The sequence below is a fragment of the Wyeomyia smithii genome, chromosome 3, assembly GCF_029784165.1.
Source record: "Wyeomyia smithii strain HCP4-BCI-WySm-NY-G18 chromosome 3, ASM2978416v1, whole genome shotgun sequence".
Classification (NCBI taxonomy): Eukaryota; Metazoa; Arthropoda; class Insecta; order Diptera; family Culicidae; genus Wyeomyia; species Wyeomyia smithii.
Window position 1 is genome coordinate 203,286,483 of NC_073696.1, and position 18,730 is coordinate 203,305,212.

Genomic DNA, 18,730 nt, shown 5'->3' on the forward strand with positions numbered 1-18,730 from the left:
TTGCTGCTAGAATTGATGGATAAGAAGCTGTGCGGCGAGTGTCATCTGCCTATTAATGATTTGAAACCAGTGCCCCGCGGTTTCTGCGATGCCTTTTGTCACATCGACTAGCAATGTTGTGAAATTACCGATCGTGTCCACAGGGATTTGTTCACACAAGGGAAAGCAATGTTTATTTGTCCCGCCTGTAAAGGTAAATTAGGCGGTAGAAGAATCCTTGCCTAATTTGCCGAAAAACTAAATAATGTGCCGGCTGTGCCAAAGAATGTTGTTCAATTTGAACAGCTGTGTGATACTATTGGATCACTGAGTTATAAAGTGGATTGTTTGATGCTGTCGCAGAGCCGTAACGATCCCAGCCCTGCTGCTCCTGTGTGGCCGAGACTAGGAAATCAACGCCGATGGAGTGGTAATGGTGGTGCGTACGCAATTCTGCTAGCCGCTGCACTAACTCGATCGATTTAAATGATCTTTCGGTTGCATGAACTGTCCGTCGTTTTTGTATCAATCAATTGATAATTATCCACGCATCAGTCTCCAAATGCAGACAATTGTAATTTGATTATTTGAACTATTGTAGGTAGCGAGCGGCTTCGGCAGTGGTTAAGATTGCTGCAGAAAACCTGCCGAAGCCTTTCGCTACCCTACTATTGAAAATTGTTATTGAAAAGTGTTAAAATTACAAGAAATAAAACGAAGTTTATTAAAAAGTCTTAAAAAAGCAATCAGTTTACTAATAAAGGACGGTGCTAACTATGTGGCAGCGGGCAGCAGCGATAGCGAGTACCAGTAGCGGTAGTAGTAGTAGCGTCAGCGATAAGTGCAACGGTATTACCTCTTTTAGTAAAAAGCGGCTTTTGTGCGGTAGCGGCAATTCCTCCAGTGAAAAATTGCCGTATTTTGGCAACACACAAACGGGGGTGTTGGCAATCAAAATCTGTCTGCCGTCAAATTTATAGTCCGAAAACAGCTTTTAATGTCAAGAATAGCACAGAGATGGGATCAGCATCATATCTTAAATTGAATTAAAAAACTAATTGTCCTTTTGAGGATGAACTAAATAGTCAACTGAAGAGTTAAAATTTTGTCGTTCATACATTACACCTTATTCGAAATGTTGGTGCACCTTGACATAGACGATTGTAAATTCGATATGATCTTCATGTCTCAGCACGAGTTCGAAATTTAAATGTGCACCAAGAAACAAATAACTGAGTAACCAACTTTTTTATAAGTAGACCCTGTTGATGTTTTCCACAATAATGCGAAGGAGCCCAGTTTAGAGCAACCATCAACATCAAATATTTGTTCTACTATTCAGGATGTCCATAATGTTCAACATATTGCTTTCTGAGAGAATTTGAGGCGACATTTTGATGACAACTTATAAACATTGAAACATCTGATAGGAACAGCTTTTACTACATTTACACAGTTTACTTAACTATAATCGATCCGCTGCATCGCGCCACGCCATTCCGATGTCTCTTGAAACAATTATTTTTGGCTGATCGTGCGCGTGAGTAGGGGAGTGCACGCGAATAAGACCGTAAATAGGAGTGTGTGTCCATGATTTCGGGAGCGAAGAAAACTCGCAAGCGTCAACACTCGGTGGTGTGAAATGAAGGAAGTGTGAAAGAACGAGAGACAGTTTGAATGGTGGAGGTACTCCATTGTGTGTGTGATTTCGGTAGCGGTGAGAACAATACTTGGAGTATCGCATGCTTGTTTAGAGCGAGTTTAGCAATACTGGAGCATACACCCATAAACCATTTGTAGTTAAAAAAAAACTTCAAAACAAGTTGTTTTCCTTGTTTTGTGTTGCAAAATAAATATTTTTTTGTGTATACTTTTATCGGTAAGATAAAACTGTTATCTGCAACTTTTCTGATGAAGTCACACCGATTAAACAAACCGTTCTGACTCTAAACATATTTTTTAACCATCAATAAGGCAATCCACGTTTCACTGCTTGTACGTTTGTAATTGTTTTTTCAAGTTGCAAAACCAAAACACAACCAAACACAAAATCTGTTGATGCCGGAAAAAAAATCTTAAGTGATGTTTTATTATTGGGTAAAGGATTGTCATTAACCATACTGGAGCAACCGATCGTTTGTTTTTCGTGCTTTTCGATCCGGGTTGCATCCAAGTTGCGATAGTTCGAACATACCTAAGGCTGTCAAAAGTCAAAAAAAATTGAAATCAGCTGACCGCACCTGTCTCGTCGATTGCCTTAGCAACATCCATAAATTACGTAACGCAAAAACCTCAATTTTTGGACCCCCACCCTCCCATATGTAACGAAAAGTAACGCCAAAACCTACCCCCATAAAAATTACGTAACGCTGCCGGTACCCGCATAACTGTCCCATACTGATTTTGGTCACTTTTGAGTTATCATCGGGAATCGACTTAATAGTTATCATATTTTCTGGAAAAAAATTAAAATTGATACTTTTGTATGGGAAAACATGGAAAAAATTCCAAGTTGTTTTTGTCCCATATTAAAAGTATCCGCATTATAGTCCCACTGCATAGAGGTACAAACTGCAAACATATAATTTTGCTCCAGATTAGTGTATATCGGGTTATTTAAGGCATATAGAAATATGTCATTTAATAAACTAGAATAATGTTGTTTTTCTGTGGTACAATCTACGTTGCCAATGATACTGCCGGTTGCTGGTTGAATTTGTATGTGATGGGACAAAATATGCGAGTACTTTTGTAATGTACCCGCATATTTTGTCCCATTTTGTCTTTTTTTTTCAAGTTATATAACGTAAAACCAATTCCATCCATGGTTTTTTGTTCTCAACGATAAACTTGTGGTGCCATGGAACTGTTATGGTCATTGGTTATGGATATAATTGCTGGAAATCCGAAAATTCACGGATAATGTTGAATCGCCGTTTTCTCAACCAGTTGTTTTTCATTATGGGACAGTTATCCGGGTACCGGCAGCGTAGAAGAATATGCCAAATAGAAATGCTCATATTTGGTAAGTCTCCCCTTGGATTTTTTGTTACGAAACGCTGATCTTACCTCCCTCCCTCCCCTATATAACAAATCGTAATGCCAAAGAATATATCCCCCTCCCCCCTATAAGTATTACGTAATTTATGGATGCCGCCTTATACCACTTTTACAAAAAAACCTTTTCACAAATTATTCGTGACCAAAAACAAAAAATAATAATAGCACAAAATGACATCTTCAGCCCATAAGAACATCTATGCAAAGTACAAATGCAATGCTATGCAAATGACATTAAAAAAAATAGATGAGAAACATTTTGTGTTCCCTAATGTCATCGATAAAGATTTACAGTACTTTTCTCAGAAAAAATAGAATCCGTTAGGAAAAACGATCAAAAATGGTTGAAATGTTATTATAAATTGATTAGGGTATCGAACGTGTTTGGCAGGTTTTTGCAAAATGCTGCTGCACATAAGCTGCCTAAGAAAACTTATTAATTTATGTTCTACTTTGTTTTGCCGTGCAAATCATAAATAATACTGACTGTCGAACTTGTTACTACAAACACAAATCCTCAAACTCGTAACGGTTCGGCATCTAAGACCATGAACAAAATCTGATCTTTTACGATTTTTATTAATTGTTTTAAGTTGAAAAATTATAATTTCAATAATTCATAATCATGAATCAAATTCCAATTTATCAGAGTGATGAATCCAATTCAAAGTTTATGAACTTTTTTCTAAGTTTAATGAATTTTAATTGTAGTTTCATGAAATAAATTAATGACTTCATAAACCAAAACACGAATTCAAATATAATGTCAAATTTCATTCGTAGAACGCTAGATCACATGAATTATATTTTCAGTTTCGTGATCGATAAGTCATGACATTAAGATTCAATGAACCAAAGCGAAGTTTCATAAATTAAATGTACACCCAGTCCGCACAAATGATATGTTGGTGACCTTTAAGAGAAGATTCATATTCGTATAAGGAATATGTTCTGTAAATGGTCAAGAATGCTGAAAAAGCGTCGAAAAGGCGGGGCTTAGAGCCTTATACAAACTTTTAGCAATTGTCCCAAAGTGGTTTGTTAGAAATTTTCTACATTTACATACTTTCAACTGGGTGATTTTTATAGGAGAAACCAGAAACGTTTCTAATATTGTTTTAAGTTGTCACCGCGAGTTATATTTTTATCAACACTTTCATGAATATTTTTCGTGACAAAGTTCTAAAATAAAATATACTGTTCGTGACCAACTCCCGAACATTGCTTTTTATTTTTTTTTATTTCGCCGATAAAATTTAGAAATGATTGAACGTGTACATATAAGTAAAAACATAGAACAAGTTGAAATTGTGATGAATACCGAAAGCTATTTTCAAATGCAATTCCATTTTCATGGAGAAAGTATGTCGCCTACCCCTTAAAATTTTCGCGCGCCTTCCCAAAAGTTAGGTTTTAGATAGTATTCGTAAAATTATAAATATTTTAGAAACACGAAAAATTAAATTTGTTGATTTTTTTAGGCATCTGCCTGTTAATGGATAACTCTTTTTGTAATTTTGTTACAAAATATATGAAAATTAACAAGGAAAACTTGAAGGAATCATATTATGGTTTAATTTTATAATATATGTACTACTTTCGTCAAGTATTGCCTCCATTTTAGTGAGCCAACAAACTTTAGGTGCTCGTCACCAATTCTTGGTGACTTTCGTAAAAAAGATGCATTCCTCTTGATAACGGTTATAAATCATTTCCTTATTCTTCAATAAACATCAATTAATACGGGGACTCTTTTGAGACTAATCGAACGTTAGTTTCAAGAAATATGTGACCTTATTAATTTTTTGAATTTTAATCTTTTCGAAGTTACTTGATCAAAAGGATAGTTACTAAAATTTCGCGAAGTTTTTGAAAGATCTCATATTCATAACAACATCTGACATATTCTTTACAAAAGTCACGGTGACTAAAAAGTAACATTTGTTGATTGAAGCCCGATGTTCATTTTTTCTGATATTTATTTAAACTAGAAGAGATAATTACCAAAATCACTGCGACAATGTTAATAACTTATAAGTTTTTTCAAAAGGTCACAAATTCTATTAAACAAAACTTTTGACAAATATTCTCTCACAGAAGTGACAGTGACTAACAGGGGAAACTATTCCCATGAAGGTCACCCTAAAGTTATCAGTAAAATTTAAATGTACCTCTTAATGACTTAGTGACTATTCTAAGACAACATACCATTTGTACTTCAAATTATCACCGTGACTGCTTAATGGAAAAAATAATTTCGTTTCACAAGTGGAATAATTTCGCCTGTGACCCTTCAGAGAAGAATAAATAATTTTTAGTTCAATTATCTCAGAGACAAAATAAAAGAAAAATTTGTTTTATAATCATAGCGCTAGTGTCTTTTGTAAGAAAACTCACACAAGTTTTTCTATAAAAAGTAATGGTTATTCGCGTACAAAAACTATTTCCATTTTATTTTTAAAACATTCGGGGGACAAATGTAAAAAAAGTCTTATTTTATTTGTGACTCTCGTGCGGATTGGGCAATTTCGTGAATCGGATCGCACAAATCATGATTTCATGAAACTAGCCCAATCAATCATGAGTTCAATTCATGGTTTCCTGAATCAAAGCAAGATTTTATAAATCGAACACCCGATTTCATGAGTCAAATGCTATATGTCCTAACCCGCAACTCATGATTTCATAAATCAAAATCATGGTTCTAGTAGCCAAAGCAAGAATTCATAAATCGAACACCCGATTCCTGGAGTCAAATGCTATATGTCCTGACTCGCAACTCATGATTTCATAAATTGAAATCATGGTTCCAGTAGCCACAGCAAGAATTCATAAATCGAACGATTTCATGAGTCAAATGCTAAATTGCATGACTCGTGACTCATGATTTCACGAGTTCAGCTCATAATTTCATGGGTTAGAATAAACCAGAGCAAGAATTCGTAAATCAAACACCCGATTCCCGGAGTCAAATGCTATATTTCATGACTCGCATTTCATGATTTCATAAATCACAATCATGGTTCCATGAGTCAAAGGGAGATTTTTTAAATTGAACGCCCGATTTCATGAGTCAAATGAGTCAAAATTCACGACCCATAAATCATGGTTTCAATCCAAATTGCTCATGATGTCAGCAAAACAGTAACGCACGGGGTGCGTTGCGAACAATTGGCTCATGATTCCATGAGTCTTTACTCATGGTGTATATTCATACCATGGAAATACACCCAAATCATGAAATCATGAGTCATTTTGCCCGTTTTCGAGATTTTATTTTTACCCGTGTATACAAATAAAACACAAATTACTGCACAACTCAAGAATTAATCAAGCAAATAGATCCAAATTTGACAAGAAAAGGTTTTAGGGGCAAAAAAATACTTTCATGATGGTTCTCTTAATAATACATATTACATATGAAACACAAATTTCTGCACAACTTCAAAACTAATCGAGCAAATGGAACCAAATTTGATATGTGAAGGATTTTATGATGATTTGATGCCCCTCCCTACAAACAGCCTTCTAAACAGCCAGAAGTGACCCAATATGGGTAATTCCGTAATCATGATGAGGCACAGAAGCCAGAAATCAACCACAGACCCAACTTTGAAGTCCATAATGGCGACTTCCGGTTTCTGGAAAACAGCTAAAAGCGACCAAATACTACACAATATGCTTATTCCCGTAATTGTGACGATGCATAGGAGTCAAATATCGACCTCAGACACCATTTTTAATTCTAATACAGCGACTTTCGGTTTTAACCCAAAATTACCAATTACCTCGCAAAATGTATACTTTCGGAACCAGAATGATGCACAGAAGCAAAAAATTGACCCCGGACATCATTTTGAGTTCTAAGATGGCGACTTCCGCTTTCTCTAAAACAGCCGAAGGTGACCAAATACCACCAAATAAACGTATTTCCGTAATCGTGACAATGCCACCAAAAAATCAACCTCATATTCCATTTTGATTTCTAAGATGGCGACTTCCGGTGTCTGGAAAATAGCCGAATATGGTCAAATATCAACCAACATGGGTGTTTCCGTAATCGTGATGATGCACAGAAGCCAAAAATCGACCTCAGACACCATGAATTTTAATTTTCAACCCTAACCCAATTTACAAGTCAAAATATTCAATATGGGTATATCCGGAACCAGAATGACGCCCAGAGGTCAGAAATTAACTTTTCATGTCAATTTGAATTACAAAATGACGACTTCCGATGTCTGGAAAACAGGCGAAAGTGACAAAATATGAAATTTCCGCAATCATGATGATACACAGATACTAAGAATTCATCTCAGACGTCATTAGAATTCTAGAATGCTGACTTCTGGTTTCTGGAAAACAGCCAAAAATGACTGAATATCATCCAATATGGGTATTTCCGGCCTCTGGCCATTAGAAATTGATTCCACAACCCGCATAATCAATAACCATAAACGGCTGATAATTCATATGGTTAAACGATACCCCATACAGTCGGGACTATATCCCGAACTAGTTGTTAGGCACGTTTTATGGTTATTGATTATGCGGGAAGCCATTTTGAAGTATAAGTTGACGACTTTCTTTTCTGAAAATCAGCTGAAAATTACCGAATGTCTTCCAATATAGGTATTTCAGAATCGAGGTGATGTACAAAAGCTGAAAGGCAAGGATGTTCCCATTCCGATAAAATCAATCATTTCACATGATTTTTCTTTTAAGTTTGAACGTATCCAATGCCTGATTCGTTATGCATTTGCAGACTATGAACAAATGGTAAGTTGAATCTTTGGTGGCAGAGGGAATCAATTTACAGTATTTGAAACCATTTAAATAAAAAAGGGCGGAACGAAGTTTGCCGGTACAGCTAGTTTAAAATAAAAATGGCTGCATTTACCGAAAAAAAGGTAAATTTAGTTTTGAAATACAAAAATCATCTATCTGTCAACACTTCCGAATCAACAACTATATTTTTCTGAATTCTTGATTCATTTTCTTCGAAAATCATTTCATTTTAGTATTTTTCGGGCGTGGAAAAAGATTTTCAACAAAAAATGCGCTATTTTGCAACAAGGAGGAGAGTCTCACAGCGCGGAGGGTATCTCAATCGTCACCAAAATTGGGATTTTCGTTCAAAGTGAACCTAGATGAATAATTCCCGATCCGGAATCCTAATGTATGAATTTATTTGGCTTTATGAAAATGCTATTCCAAGAACTATTGCTTTTTCAATAAATTTATTCTTAGTAATTTGTTGAGATCGAAGCAACCTGTTACCGCGAGTGGACGTAAAAAAGTTTTCGTGTGCAAGATTTTGCTGAAATCTAGAAAATATGCCAATATTTTTCCATTCTGAACAGTGTTTTCAATTTTACCGGACATTCCAAGTAGCGCCAACTCATTGGCTTTATTGTCGTGTAGTGAGTGTGTCAACCCGGGTACAAAGAACACTACCGAAACGGAAGAAACAGACACGCTAAATAAGGAGTTCGACCGTCTGATTCCTCCACACATCATTGACTAAATCATCAATTCGGCTCTCGGGGAGTGGTTGACGCAAGGGAATTTAGTGCACCGCGTGTGAAAGGTGTGGAATTAGTGAGTTTTATAGGGAAATGTGGTTTTTAATGCAATGCCTTTTCGACTCGCCGAATTGTCTTTTTTTTGTTTTTTCTCGCTTCCTTGGCTCGATTCACTATTATTAGTTCGCACCTGAGAGAGAGAGAGAGAAAGAACGTACGCGGGAATTAATCATTTTTCACAGTCGTTCCGTATTGAAGAAAAGGGATGCTCAGATTATAATAACTCTCCTCGTTTCAGAGAACATGCTTTGACGATGAAGGAAAAACAACGTTTTCTTTTTCACATCTGAAGACCGGAAGCTAAGTATGTATTCTTTTTTTCTATTCATTATTTATAGTGATGAACTATGAGTTCATTATATTAATACATAATAAGCTTCGTGATATTTGAAGTTTATTTTCGCGTAACGTATTGTATCATTTACCAGAAAGCTATCAGAGCTGTGTATTTTTATATTATAGACCGTTCCGATAATTATAAATACACTTACGATCAACCGTCATTTCAAATAACGTGCAGTATTCAACCAAACGTTGGCTGCGTCCTGTTGTTTACATCCAAAAGAAACAGATGCTGTCATTTTTTCTTACATTTAGTGCGAAATTTTGAAAATGCGTGGCCATTCTCCCGAGCAAAGAAAGCGAATTGTGCACAAATGAGGCACCGTGAGTGGTCTTTCTATAAGCAAATTAGCCAGAGAAGAAGGTATAAGTGTCGGAGCAGTTCAAACCGCATTGCGGAAGTATTGTGAAGAGTGCACATTTACTGATGCCCTAAGACGTGGAAGGAAACCCGGGCCTGGGACAAAAAGGTTAAGGAATACTACAAGCGGCATCCTTCAGTATCAGTACGAGATGTGGCGAGAAAGCTTGGAACCTCGGCGAGTAACGTTATGCGTGCCAAGGGAAGAATGGGTCTGCAGACCCGTCGGAAGCAGAAGCAGCCAAAAGAAATCCAAAACAAGCTGAATCTGTGAAACCGAGAGTTCGGAACTTTATGACAAACTTCTGACCAAAAAAATGGGGTGTGTTATCATTGATGATGAAACCTACATAAAACTGGACTATAAGACTCTGCCGCAATTTTATACATCACCGAAGGGAAAGGATGTCCCTGGACCAGTGAAAGCCATTTACACCGAAAAATTCGGCAAGAAGGTAATGGTTTGGCAGGCCATTTGTGAATGTGGGAAAATATCTCGTCCATTCATTACGAATGACACAATGAATGGTAAAATTCACGTGAAAGAGTGTTAGCAGAAAAGGTTGTTACCCATGGTAAAGCAGCATAACAATCCTCCAATCTTTTGGCCCGATCTTGCTTCCTGCCATTACTCTAAGGATGCACTAGGGTGGTATAAAACAAATAATGTCACATGTGTCCCAAAGGAGATGAATCCTCCAAACTGCCCTGAAATTCGCCCTATTGAAACTTTTTGGGCTTTGACCAAGGCAAAGCTGAGGAAATATGTCAAACCAGCGGACAATGTTGAAAAATTTGAAAAATAAATAGATTAAAGTGGTAAGAAAGGTCGGAGAACACATTGAGCAAAAGCTTATGAGTAGTGTTAAGAGAAAAGTAAGAGAACTCGCGTATCCTACGAAAAATAATCCCAACTTGAATTGAAACTGGAAAGAAAACACTTATTATCTATATTTCAGAATAAAATGACCCGAAAAATCCTGTAATTTTTGTTTTATTCAAGAAAGAAGATGTATTTATAATTTTCGGAACAGTCTATAATATCAACTGCGTTGAAGAATTTCAATTTCACTGATAAGATCATTCAAATAAATGCATAAGGTACCAACATTTAATTATACATTAGTATATGAGTACAGATCGATTATACCACAATCAAAAACAAAATCGCATCATATAGTTGAAAGAATTTAATGTTATTTTCATATATATGTGTTAATTTATATTCATATCGTCGGTTTCGTGCAACACTGGCACAACTCAAAAAACATAGTTTCGAGAAAAACGCGTTTTAAAATTTGCGTCAAAAATTTATTTTTCGCTTTTCAAGAAATCTTTGAAGTTTAAGATTACCAATCCTTATTAAACACCTTTGGGTCTATTATGCACATATTACGTGCTCACGTTGTCGAAGTTGAAACCTTATTTTTACTAACTTTATGGAGAAATTTCGATTTGTGCAGCAAAGGCACTTCTTCTCATAACTCTGGAATTTTTGTGATTTTCGAAATGGGATTTCGTGTGATGAAACTTGACATTGTTTGGCATCGTTTGCCATCAAAAACTCAAAAATGCAAAATTTTGAGTTGTGCCAGTGTTGCACGAAGCCGATGATATGTTAAATTTTAAATGTACGGTATAGTTGTGCTGTTGGCTACCAAAAATTTGTTGTTTAGAATGAATAACAAATCCAGCAGAAATAATCAAGGTGTATTTTTTAAGTGTTGGAGTAAATCTATTTTAACAAATTATAAGTTCGAAGGAGAAAGGCTGGGTCTCACCGCTAGGTGGATTAATTTAGGTTTTTCTATTCATTATTGATTGTGTTTATCATAGTTCATTACATTATTACACAATGAGCTTCGTGATATTTTAAGTTTAGATTCGAGTAACGTATTGTATCATCTAGCAGAAAGCGACCAGAGCTGTGTATTTTTATATTATTAGGGCGTCTTCAGCGGTGGTCCGAGTCGTTGTTTTGTTCTATTTTTTTTTTTTGGAGAAAACTCAAATTCACTGCTGCACCGGTGGTGTAAATTTTGTTTTATACCAGATCTAAATTGAAAAAACTTGAAACTGGTATACGTTTTGGTCTATTTTTGTCACTTTTTGGAACAAGAAATAAATCGTTCTAAAACCCTTTGTACGCTACCAATAGGTGGGCAAAATGTCTTTTTTTTTAATTGAATACCTCATTTTAAGCTATTTCCATATAAGCGTTTTGCGAGTGTTGGGGAATACAAAAACAATGATTTTTTATGACAATTCACAATTCCTTTTTGTGGCTTTACTGGAGAAGAAAATGAACAGGTTTGTCGTTTTGGATCAGCCACCAGGATGACAAATATGTTGGCTATTTGTTAATCGCCTTAATTGTAGTGGGACTAGAGGAAACCTTAAGAGACCAGAAAAATGTTCCTCGAAGACACTGAACTGAAAACGTTCAAAATGCAGGCTTGTTTCAATATCCTTAAAACCGAGCCCAAGTTTGAAGAACTGCAAGATTCTGAAAGATTGATGAGACGAAAACGGAAGATGAACATCTACGCGATCAATAATATTTTTCGCTATCCTCCGAAGTCCTACTTGTAGCAGAAATTTTTCGATCATACCAATCCATCCTGAGAAATGTCGCTGACGCTCGGGTCAAACCGTCAAATTCATAAAGTCTTGTGGATATAAAGTGTCTTGCCAAAGTAATCGTTTAATGTGCGTAAAAATTATCGAATTTCCGTTTGTTAAATATTGAGTGCTTATTATTATTACAAGTCTCATAAACTGATAGCATGGGGTATTGAATTGTTGACAGTGTGACGGATGTCAGCGGTTTAAAACAACAAGATATACAACACCGGTGCGAGAACGAAAAGTTGGTCTATATTAGCTGGTTCTATTCAGGTTTCGCTGGTGTAAATCTAGTATAAAGTTGTTTCAAAAACAGACCACCACTGAAGATGCCCTTACAAATCCTATCCTGTGATACTCGTAGAGATGCAGTGGAACCCGCGGTCTCTAAAATAACGAGCATCACCATCCCTTTGCTTCCCTAGTAGTACCGCCGTTTGGTCGTGGCCGGCGTCGTTATTGGTCAATTGTAAAAGTATGAGCCAGTAAAAGTTTCACAATGAAAATGTAATGCTAGTCCCAAGCACCATTCATTTGCAATTTTGCAATTTTGTTTGTTCGACCAATCACGGAGTCTACCTATGCTATGCTATGCTGTGAACCTAGATGAATAACTAACTAACTAACCTAACGTTGAGCAAAATCTGTAATGGTACTACAAGTGGTCCAAGTGGTATGAACACTTCGTATGGAACGACCCAGCTATAAAACAGTAAAAAGAATTGAAATTTTCTTTTCAAATTGTAAGAACGACCAGATAAGGTTTTTTAGAGAAATGTGAAACGTGAACTCAATCCCAGAAAGGAAATGCACAAAAGAACGGTTTCATTGGGTTATGCGTGATCAAATAAAGCAGCTATGTATTTTTTTTAGAAAATCTATACCGAGCGTCTTAGCAGAGTGATTGAGAAATCAAAGAAGTAGTTATCGGTTTCCGTTATACTCTACTATAATTTGTTTTTTTTTTTTTTTGGACTGGAACCACATAAGCACTGAGGAAGACTGTATGTCACAGTCGAAATATATATATTTGCGAGGACTGAATTTCAATATTTATTTCCAAAAAAAAAAATTATAGTAGAGTATAACGGAAACCGATAACTATTTCTTTGATTTCAGCTATGTATTTGTGTTAGGTTTCCATCACCGTTTGGTTAGTTGCAACAAATTGTTTTATCAGCTTCTGCGTTTTTTACTACTTTACAACTCACATGACTGATATGACTCACGAACACTCAATATTTCATGAGCGGATGCTTTTTTAAGTGTTTTAACTTCGTTTAACGGCCACAACATTATATCCTCTATAAAAGCTCTGTGGTAAAACACTAACGGAGAATGTTACTTTCTCGTTGCTAACTGTTTGTGTGTGGTAACGGCGACCTTGCAACGAAAACTGTATGAATTGTTCTTTAAAGTATGCTTAGCTTGGGTTAATTTTGTTACACTGCAGCAATCTACAATCTACATGTGCATTTACGATGCAAACTATGAATCTAGAAAATGCATAAAACAAAACTATCTGCATCTTAGACCTAAAGCGAAAAAAAAAAGAAAACAACTTTTATGGATGAGTCATTCGACCAAGCCGCTTCTATGTACAGCTTATACCCTACAGCTATGGCGGGATTTCACTTACCATCAACCTGAGTGAGGCAGCTGGTGTAACTCGGGGGACAGTCCAGCACATACTTGTTCAGTTCGTCTTGATCTTGCTCGAAGTCCTCGCAGGTGGTCACAATGTTGGGCAAACTGCCACTCGCGGCCGGACTGCGACGATGCAGCATACCATCAGCACCCAACACTGTCCGGAAGGGGGCTTCCGCTCCCTCGCCGCAAACGTAGCATCTTCGGGCATAAACAACTGCCGCCGGAGAGACGACTGTAAGCACTAAAATGAAACCAAATGAGGAGACGAACGATTACCAGATTGTAACGTTATGGGGATAATTAGGGTGATGAGATTGTAACGTGGAAATGGTAGATAACAATAACAATAATTGTAGAAGTGATTGCTAATGGTCATTGCTGTGTCCGTATGAACAGGGCGGCAATTACACAATTAATTGCACGTCATGACACAAAACCAAACGAATTGAGTCGTATTCGGTTGAGAATTTAAAAATCAGTAGCTCATTAGGCATTGCACTAAGCTAAACATTTTGTATTTTTGTAATCCACTCATCACTGAAAACACTAATTTTTGAACAAGGCCTTTTTTGGTTTTAAAATTGTTAGCCTGGGTAAAAATGAGATTAATTTTCATGTATGTCACCTTCAAAAAGGTGACATCCGTGAGAATAATTATCAAGTATCATGCGTGTCATCCTAAACGAGTTGACACCACAGACGTAACATTTTAAATAAAATTTTAAAGTATAATCTCAACCAATTTGTCGAAAATAAATTGATTTAGAGCAAAGTGTAATTATCGAAAAATCAAGGTACTTTCTTAAAACTACAAGAATGCTTAGGGTAGTTGGCTTCGCCAAATGACGCTGGTCTAATAAATCAGTCGTCGTATATTCAAACCGGCATCAGAGAGAGTGTTAGTAGAATCGTAACGCTAATCCAGCAATCGTCTCATTCACACTAATTGATCGCGAAGTCTGTTTCTAATAAACAAAAGATCAAGTTTCGACAGCGCAATATAGTACAAAGGCTTTGCTTCACTTTAAACTCTCGCAAAACCTCTAATCCAGTTTTCGTCACACTAAGAAACCTTTTTCCATCACCCATGACTTAATGCCTAGCATGTTATTCTAGTGTTCGCGTTTGATAGTGTTCTAAAATTAAATTTGATATTATAAACCTCATGTTCGTTTCGTGACACGGAAAGTGAAGTACATAAATGTTATCTGAAATTACTTGCCCCACCCCAACAGCAGTGGTAGAAAAACGTACGGGTTTGTTGTGGTGAACTTGCATTGCACGTCGCTACATTGCAGTATGAGCTGAGGCGAACATATCACGTATTTCCATTGAAACTGGTAACCTAATAAATGACTTACGTTTCTGGTGAATGAACGGAACACTTTATAGACGGTTTGATTTATACTGGTAAAGTGATGCCTGCTATCGTGTTAGGTATATTTTTCCGCAACGTCGTCATTACAAAGAGTTCCTAGAACGTAGCACTGTTTCCGGGTGATGCTGTTTTCAACATTGTTGAATGTGAGAAGGATTCTCGTCACGGTTGGCCCCTCTATTGGGATTTTTTTTCGCAATCTCCGTTGAACAGGAAATGTTATCAATTCGAATTATTAGAAATAGACGACACTTTTGAAAAGAGAATTTTGTTTATCAAGTGTTCGTCTACTGACGAAAATTGGAGCAATCTGTGCTAAAAAAGGCTTAACACACCTGTGATTCATGGAGTTTGCTTTCCTGTTCCCATTTATTTTAGATATTATATTACTGTAAATCACTAAAGTATCTTTCATATCTTCCACTGTTCATATCTTTCACTGCGACGCACTTGCTTGAAGAGAGCAGCGAATCGTGTGTATCTGTGCAGCTTGTAAAAAACACCGCAGTGGAATTGGGAATAACTCTTCAGAGAGATGATAAACTAGTGTGAGGTTTCCCACATGAAAGGACATTACGCACAATAACTACACAACAGAGCTACTACAGTGCTTTTACTTGAGCATATTTCAAATGAGGGGAGCATCTAGGTAGGAAAATAGATTGCGTTGGTTCCTTTGCGTCTCGAAACTGTTAAAAAAATCCAGCCGCCCGTCACATAGTTTGCTCTTCGAATGCCATCAAATTTATCTCAACAGTACGCACCGCGGTCTAATTCTGTGTATTCTCACTAGAGTGAATCACCACACTTGTTTTGCTCAACTGTGGTGTAAGCAGCAAGTGTATTATTTATTCTGCGAGCGGCAGAAACACAGCTCAAAGCAGAATAAATAAATTTGGTGCAAAAAAAAAAAACCTACATGCACCCATGCTGGGCAAGAAGTGAGCGGTGAATATTGACTCTGTACTTTCCACATATTTAGGAGAATGACAATAAGCCTGTTCAGTCAGATAAAAGAATGAACGATAAACTAGGGTGCCATTTTTTGAGAAAATGATCAGTTGTTGAATTTTTCAATGCTTAAATTATTGAAATCAGATGAAAATTACATTACTTCATAAAACTAATATTATCAAATGTTGCCTTTTATCGAACTCTGAGATGTCACTGATTTCTAGCACTCTAGATTGAGTAGAACTATAAAATTTCGTGTTATTGAATGTAAAAAGATATGTTATTGAATGTAAAAAGATACCCCAAAGGTACCCCATCGAGTACATGACAATACAGTTGACGCCAAAACCCAACCCGTTGCGGTTGATGGAACCATCTTTCAAACTGATCTAAAGGTTTATTGTTTCATCGTTGCTAAGCTTAATTCAAATAATGTAATAAGTAAAACACATTAATCTCATCACACCAAAATGCGTTCTTGTGTTAAAGGCAGCTGTTCATTGAAAACATTATGATACCATACATTTATCGTTGTGTCTTTTATGTGGGAGAAATTCGCATTCGAAACAATTTTCTTTATAATTTTTCGAAATCCTAAAATAGGGAATTGCGGGTTCAAGTCCCGTCTGTATGCGGTATTTTTTTTTTCAAGTCTGTATCATATTTATCAGTTCGCTTTTTTTTTCGCTTCGATAACTACATACCAAAGTACCTACATCGTCTGCTTTAATGAGCCTAAAACAATCAGTAATTCCAAAAATTTCATCCATTATTTTACCTCCGTTTTCTGAGGAAACCATAAACGTCAACCGTTAAGGTCACTGGCACAGATTTTTCTTCAGGTTTTTTTCTACCTCCTACGGTCTATCAATATGTCAATTAGTATAATTTTCATTATAATACTCGATTCGATAGAAAAAAATGTATCCACATAAACTGAGGACTGTGATTGAGAACATCATCTTGCAGTTAACCAATGAAGCTACAATTGAGCTCTATCGAGTGCCCCGTGCAGTCCTTACGTGCTAAGCCAACATCCGAAATTCAAAGCTGTCGTCAAAGCTTTCACAGCTGCCATTCTATAATTCCGCTCGGAATTTTAGCTGTGCTGACAGCATCCCCTGTGCTAGACAGAATGTTTTCAAAGTACGGTAGGTAGTACCCAAATGGCGTTGTAAACTGTGAAATGTAAAATTTAATCCTATCAAAATACGGTACTAACATGAAACGTAGTGCAGTATCGTTGCTCCGGACGAATATGTAGGGGTATACATAGCTTACTCACTCACTGATTTTCTGTAGGGTTGCAATGAAGCGGAATGTAGCAAGAAAGGACAACCTGTCCACATATATTCACAATCCACCGAACTTGGTCGCATCTCTGTCGGTAGAATCTAATTGTGTCGTGTGGAGGACACATATGATTTTAACACATTTTCCTGCCGGCTTCATGTCAGCGGGTTGACGCCGAGACGGCAAAACCGACAGTGTCGGCATGTTGGTTCGCTGTTGCTTCGTGGCATGTTTTGTTCCTGCGATAGTGTCGTTTTCAAGTTGAAACAGTACCTACCTATATCCAATGAGAGAAAACGTCATACGTGCAAAGGATTGCTTTGATGAGTACCGAATAAAGCTGTAAAATATACCGTGGTAGAGGCATACATATGCGAGAAGTGTCACGGCCAAGCGTTTGCAGGGTGAACGTGCATTTAAGCTCATCTGCATTTCGAATACCACTCACCAACGAAAGCGTAAAAATTGTCGTAGACGACACGACAACGAAAGAAAAAAACATTTCGAAATGGAAATTCACTTCCCGATTTGTTACATTTCCGACCAACCGTACTCGAAAAAGTCCATGATTCATTTCTCCAGAAACTCATTCTGGTTTGTAATACTCTCTACCACCATCGAAAAATTTGCTAGTCAAATGTTTTCCCACAAGCACCCAACCATTAAATCCGACTAGTCGCGACGGAAAACTAAGTGCGTGCTTCCGAGGGGCGTAAAAACTGCTTCGAATGAACTGTATCGTGACTTCATTAATGGAAAACTACCACCCTTAGGATGACTCCCCACAGTGTAATATATTTAAAGTGTATGCTAGGATAGCAGTGATTCATACTTTCCACAGTGCTAGGGGAGTTTCAGCAAGGACTCTACAAATTGTTGCTGGTATTCATAATGATGGATAAAAACCAAACGATGGGATAGAACTCGCTGTTCGTTGTACTTTATTCAAAACGCCTTGTAGTCGCGACAGAATCACGTGCAAATCGTCATAATTATTTTTTTTATCGATGGGCAGATCGTCCTTTCATCCAGCGGTTTCCAGCGCCCATCGTTCATTGATTTTTTTCATTTAACGATTTATGTATTTTCGCGTGCTGTGCTAAAGGACTTCAACTGATTAAAACATAAGCACAGCAGCAGCGTTCCACGACTAAACTGGGAGTGAAAAAAAAACAAAAGAAAACCCAAACGATACAACCGGCAAAGTAACTCCCTGCGACGGGATGAGGTTCCGCAAAAAAAAAAAACACGCTAAATATTTTCCATCTAGCCAACCACCATCAACTTGAAAATGTGCTTAGAGAGAAGAGAATTAATAATCGCTTTACCAATCCTATTAACGAATTCCGTTTATGATGTCCTTTTGGTTGAAAAGCGCCGCAAGCACTTCTAACGGGTCGAATTCCACAATGGTCGGCATGTGCTAAAGCAGTGAAGAATTGTGGTAGCAGCAAGTAGATTAAAACCGAACTCACACAAATGATTGAACTAAACCAGGAAGAC

General features: G+C 36.9%; 2 protein-coding genes across 3 annotated transcripts in view; one reads left to right on the forward strand and one right to left on the reverse strand.

The window, feature by feature from the left end:
* Nucleotides 1-8,884, forward strand: part of LOC129733212 (coiled-coil domain-containing protein 174) — a 111,311-nt gene extending 102,427 nt beyond the window's left edge. Inside the window, exon 5 of the mRNA XM_055694875.1 lies at nucleotides 8,863-8,884. The gene's annotated coding sequence lies outside the window, so the exon portion shown is untranslated. The remainder of the gene's footprint in view (nucleotides 1-8,862) is intronic.
* LOC129733214 (uncharacterized) overlaps nucleotides 1-18,730 on the reverse strand; it is a 115,638-nt gene that overhangs the window by 5,216 nt on the left and 91,692 nt on the right. For both annotated transcript variants that reach the window (XM_055694879.1, XM_055694878.1), the window contains one exon: nucleotides 13,592-13,843. In XM_055694879.1, coding sequence (XP_055550854.1) covers nucleotides 13,592-13,843 — 252 coding nt within the window. The remainder of the gene's footprint in view (nucleotides 1-13,591; nucleotides 13,844-18,730) is intronic.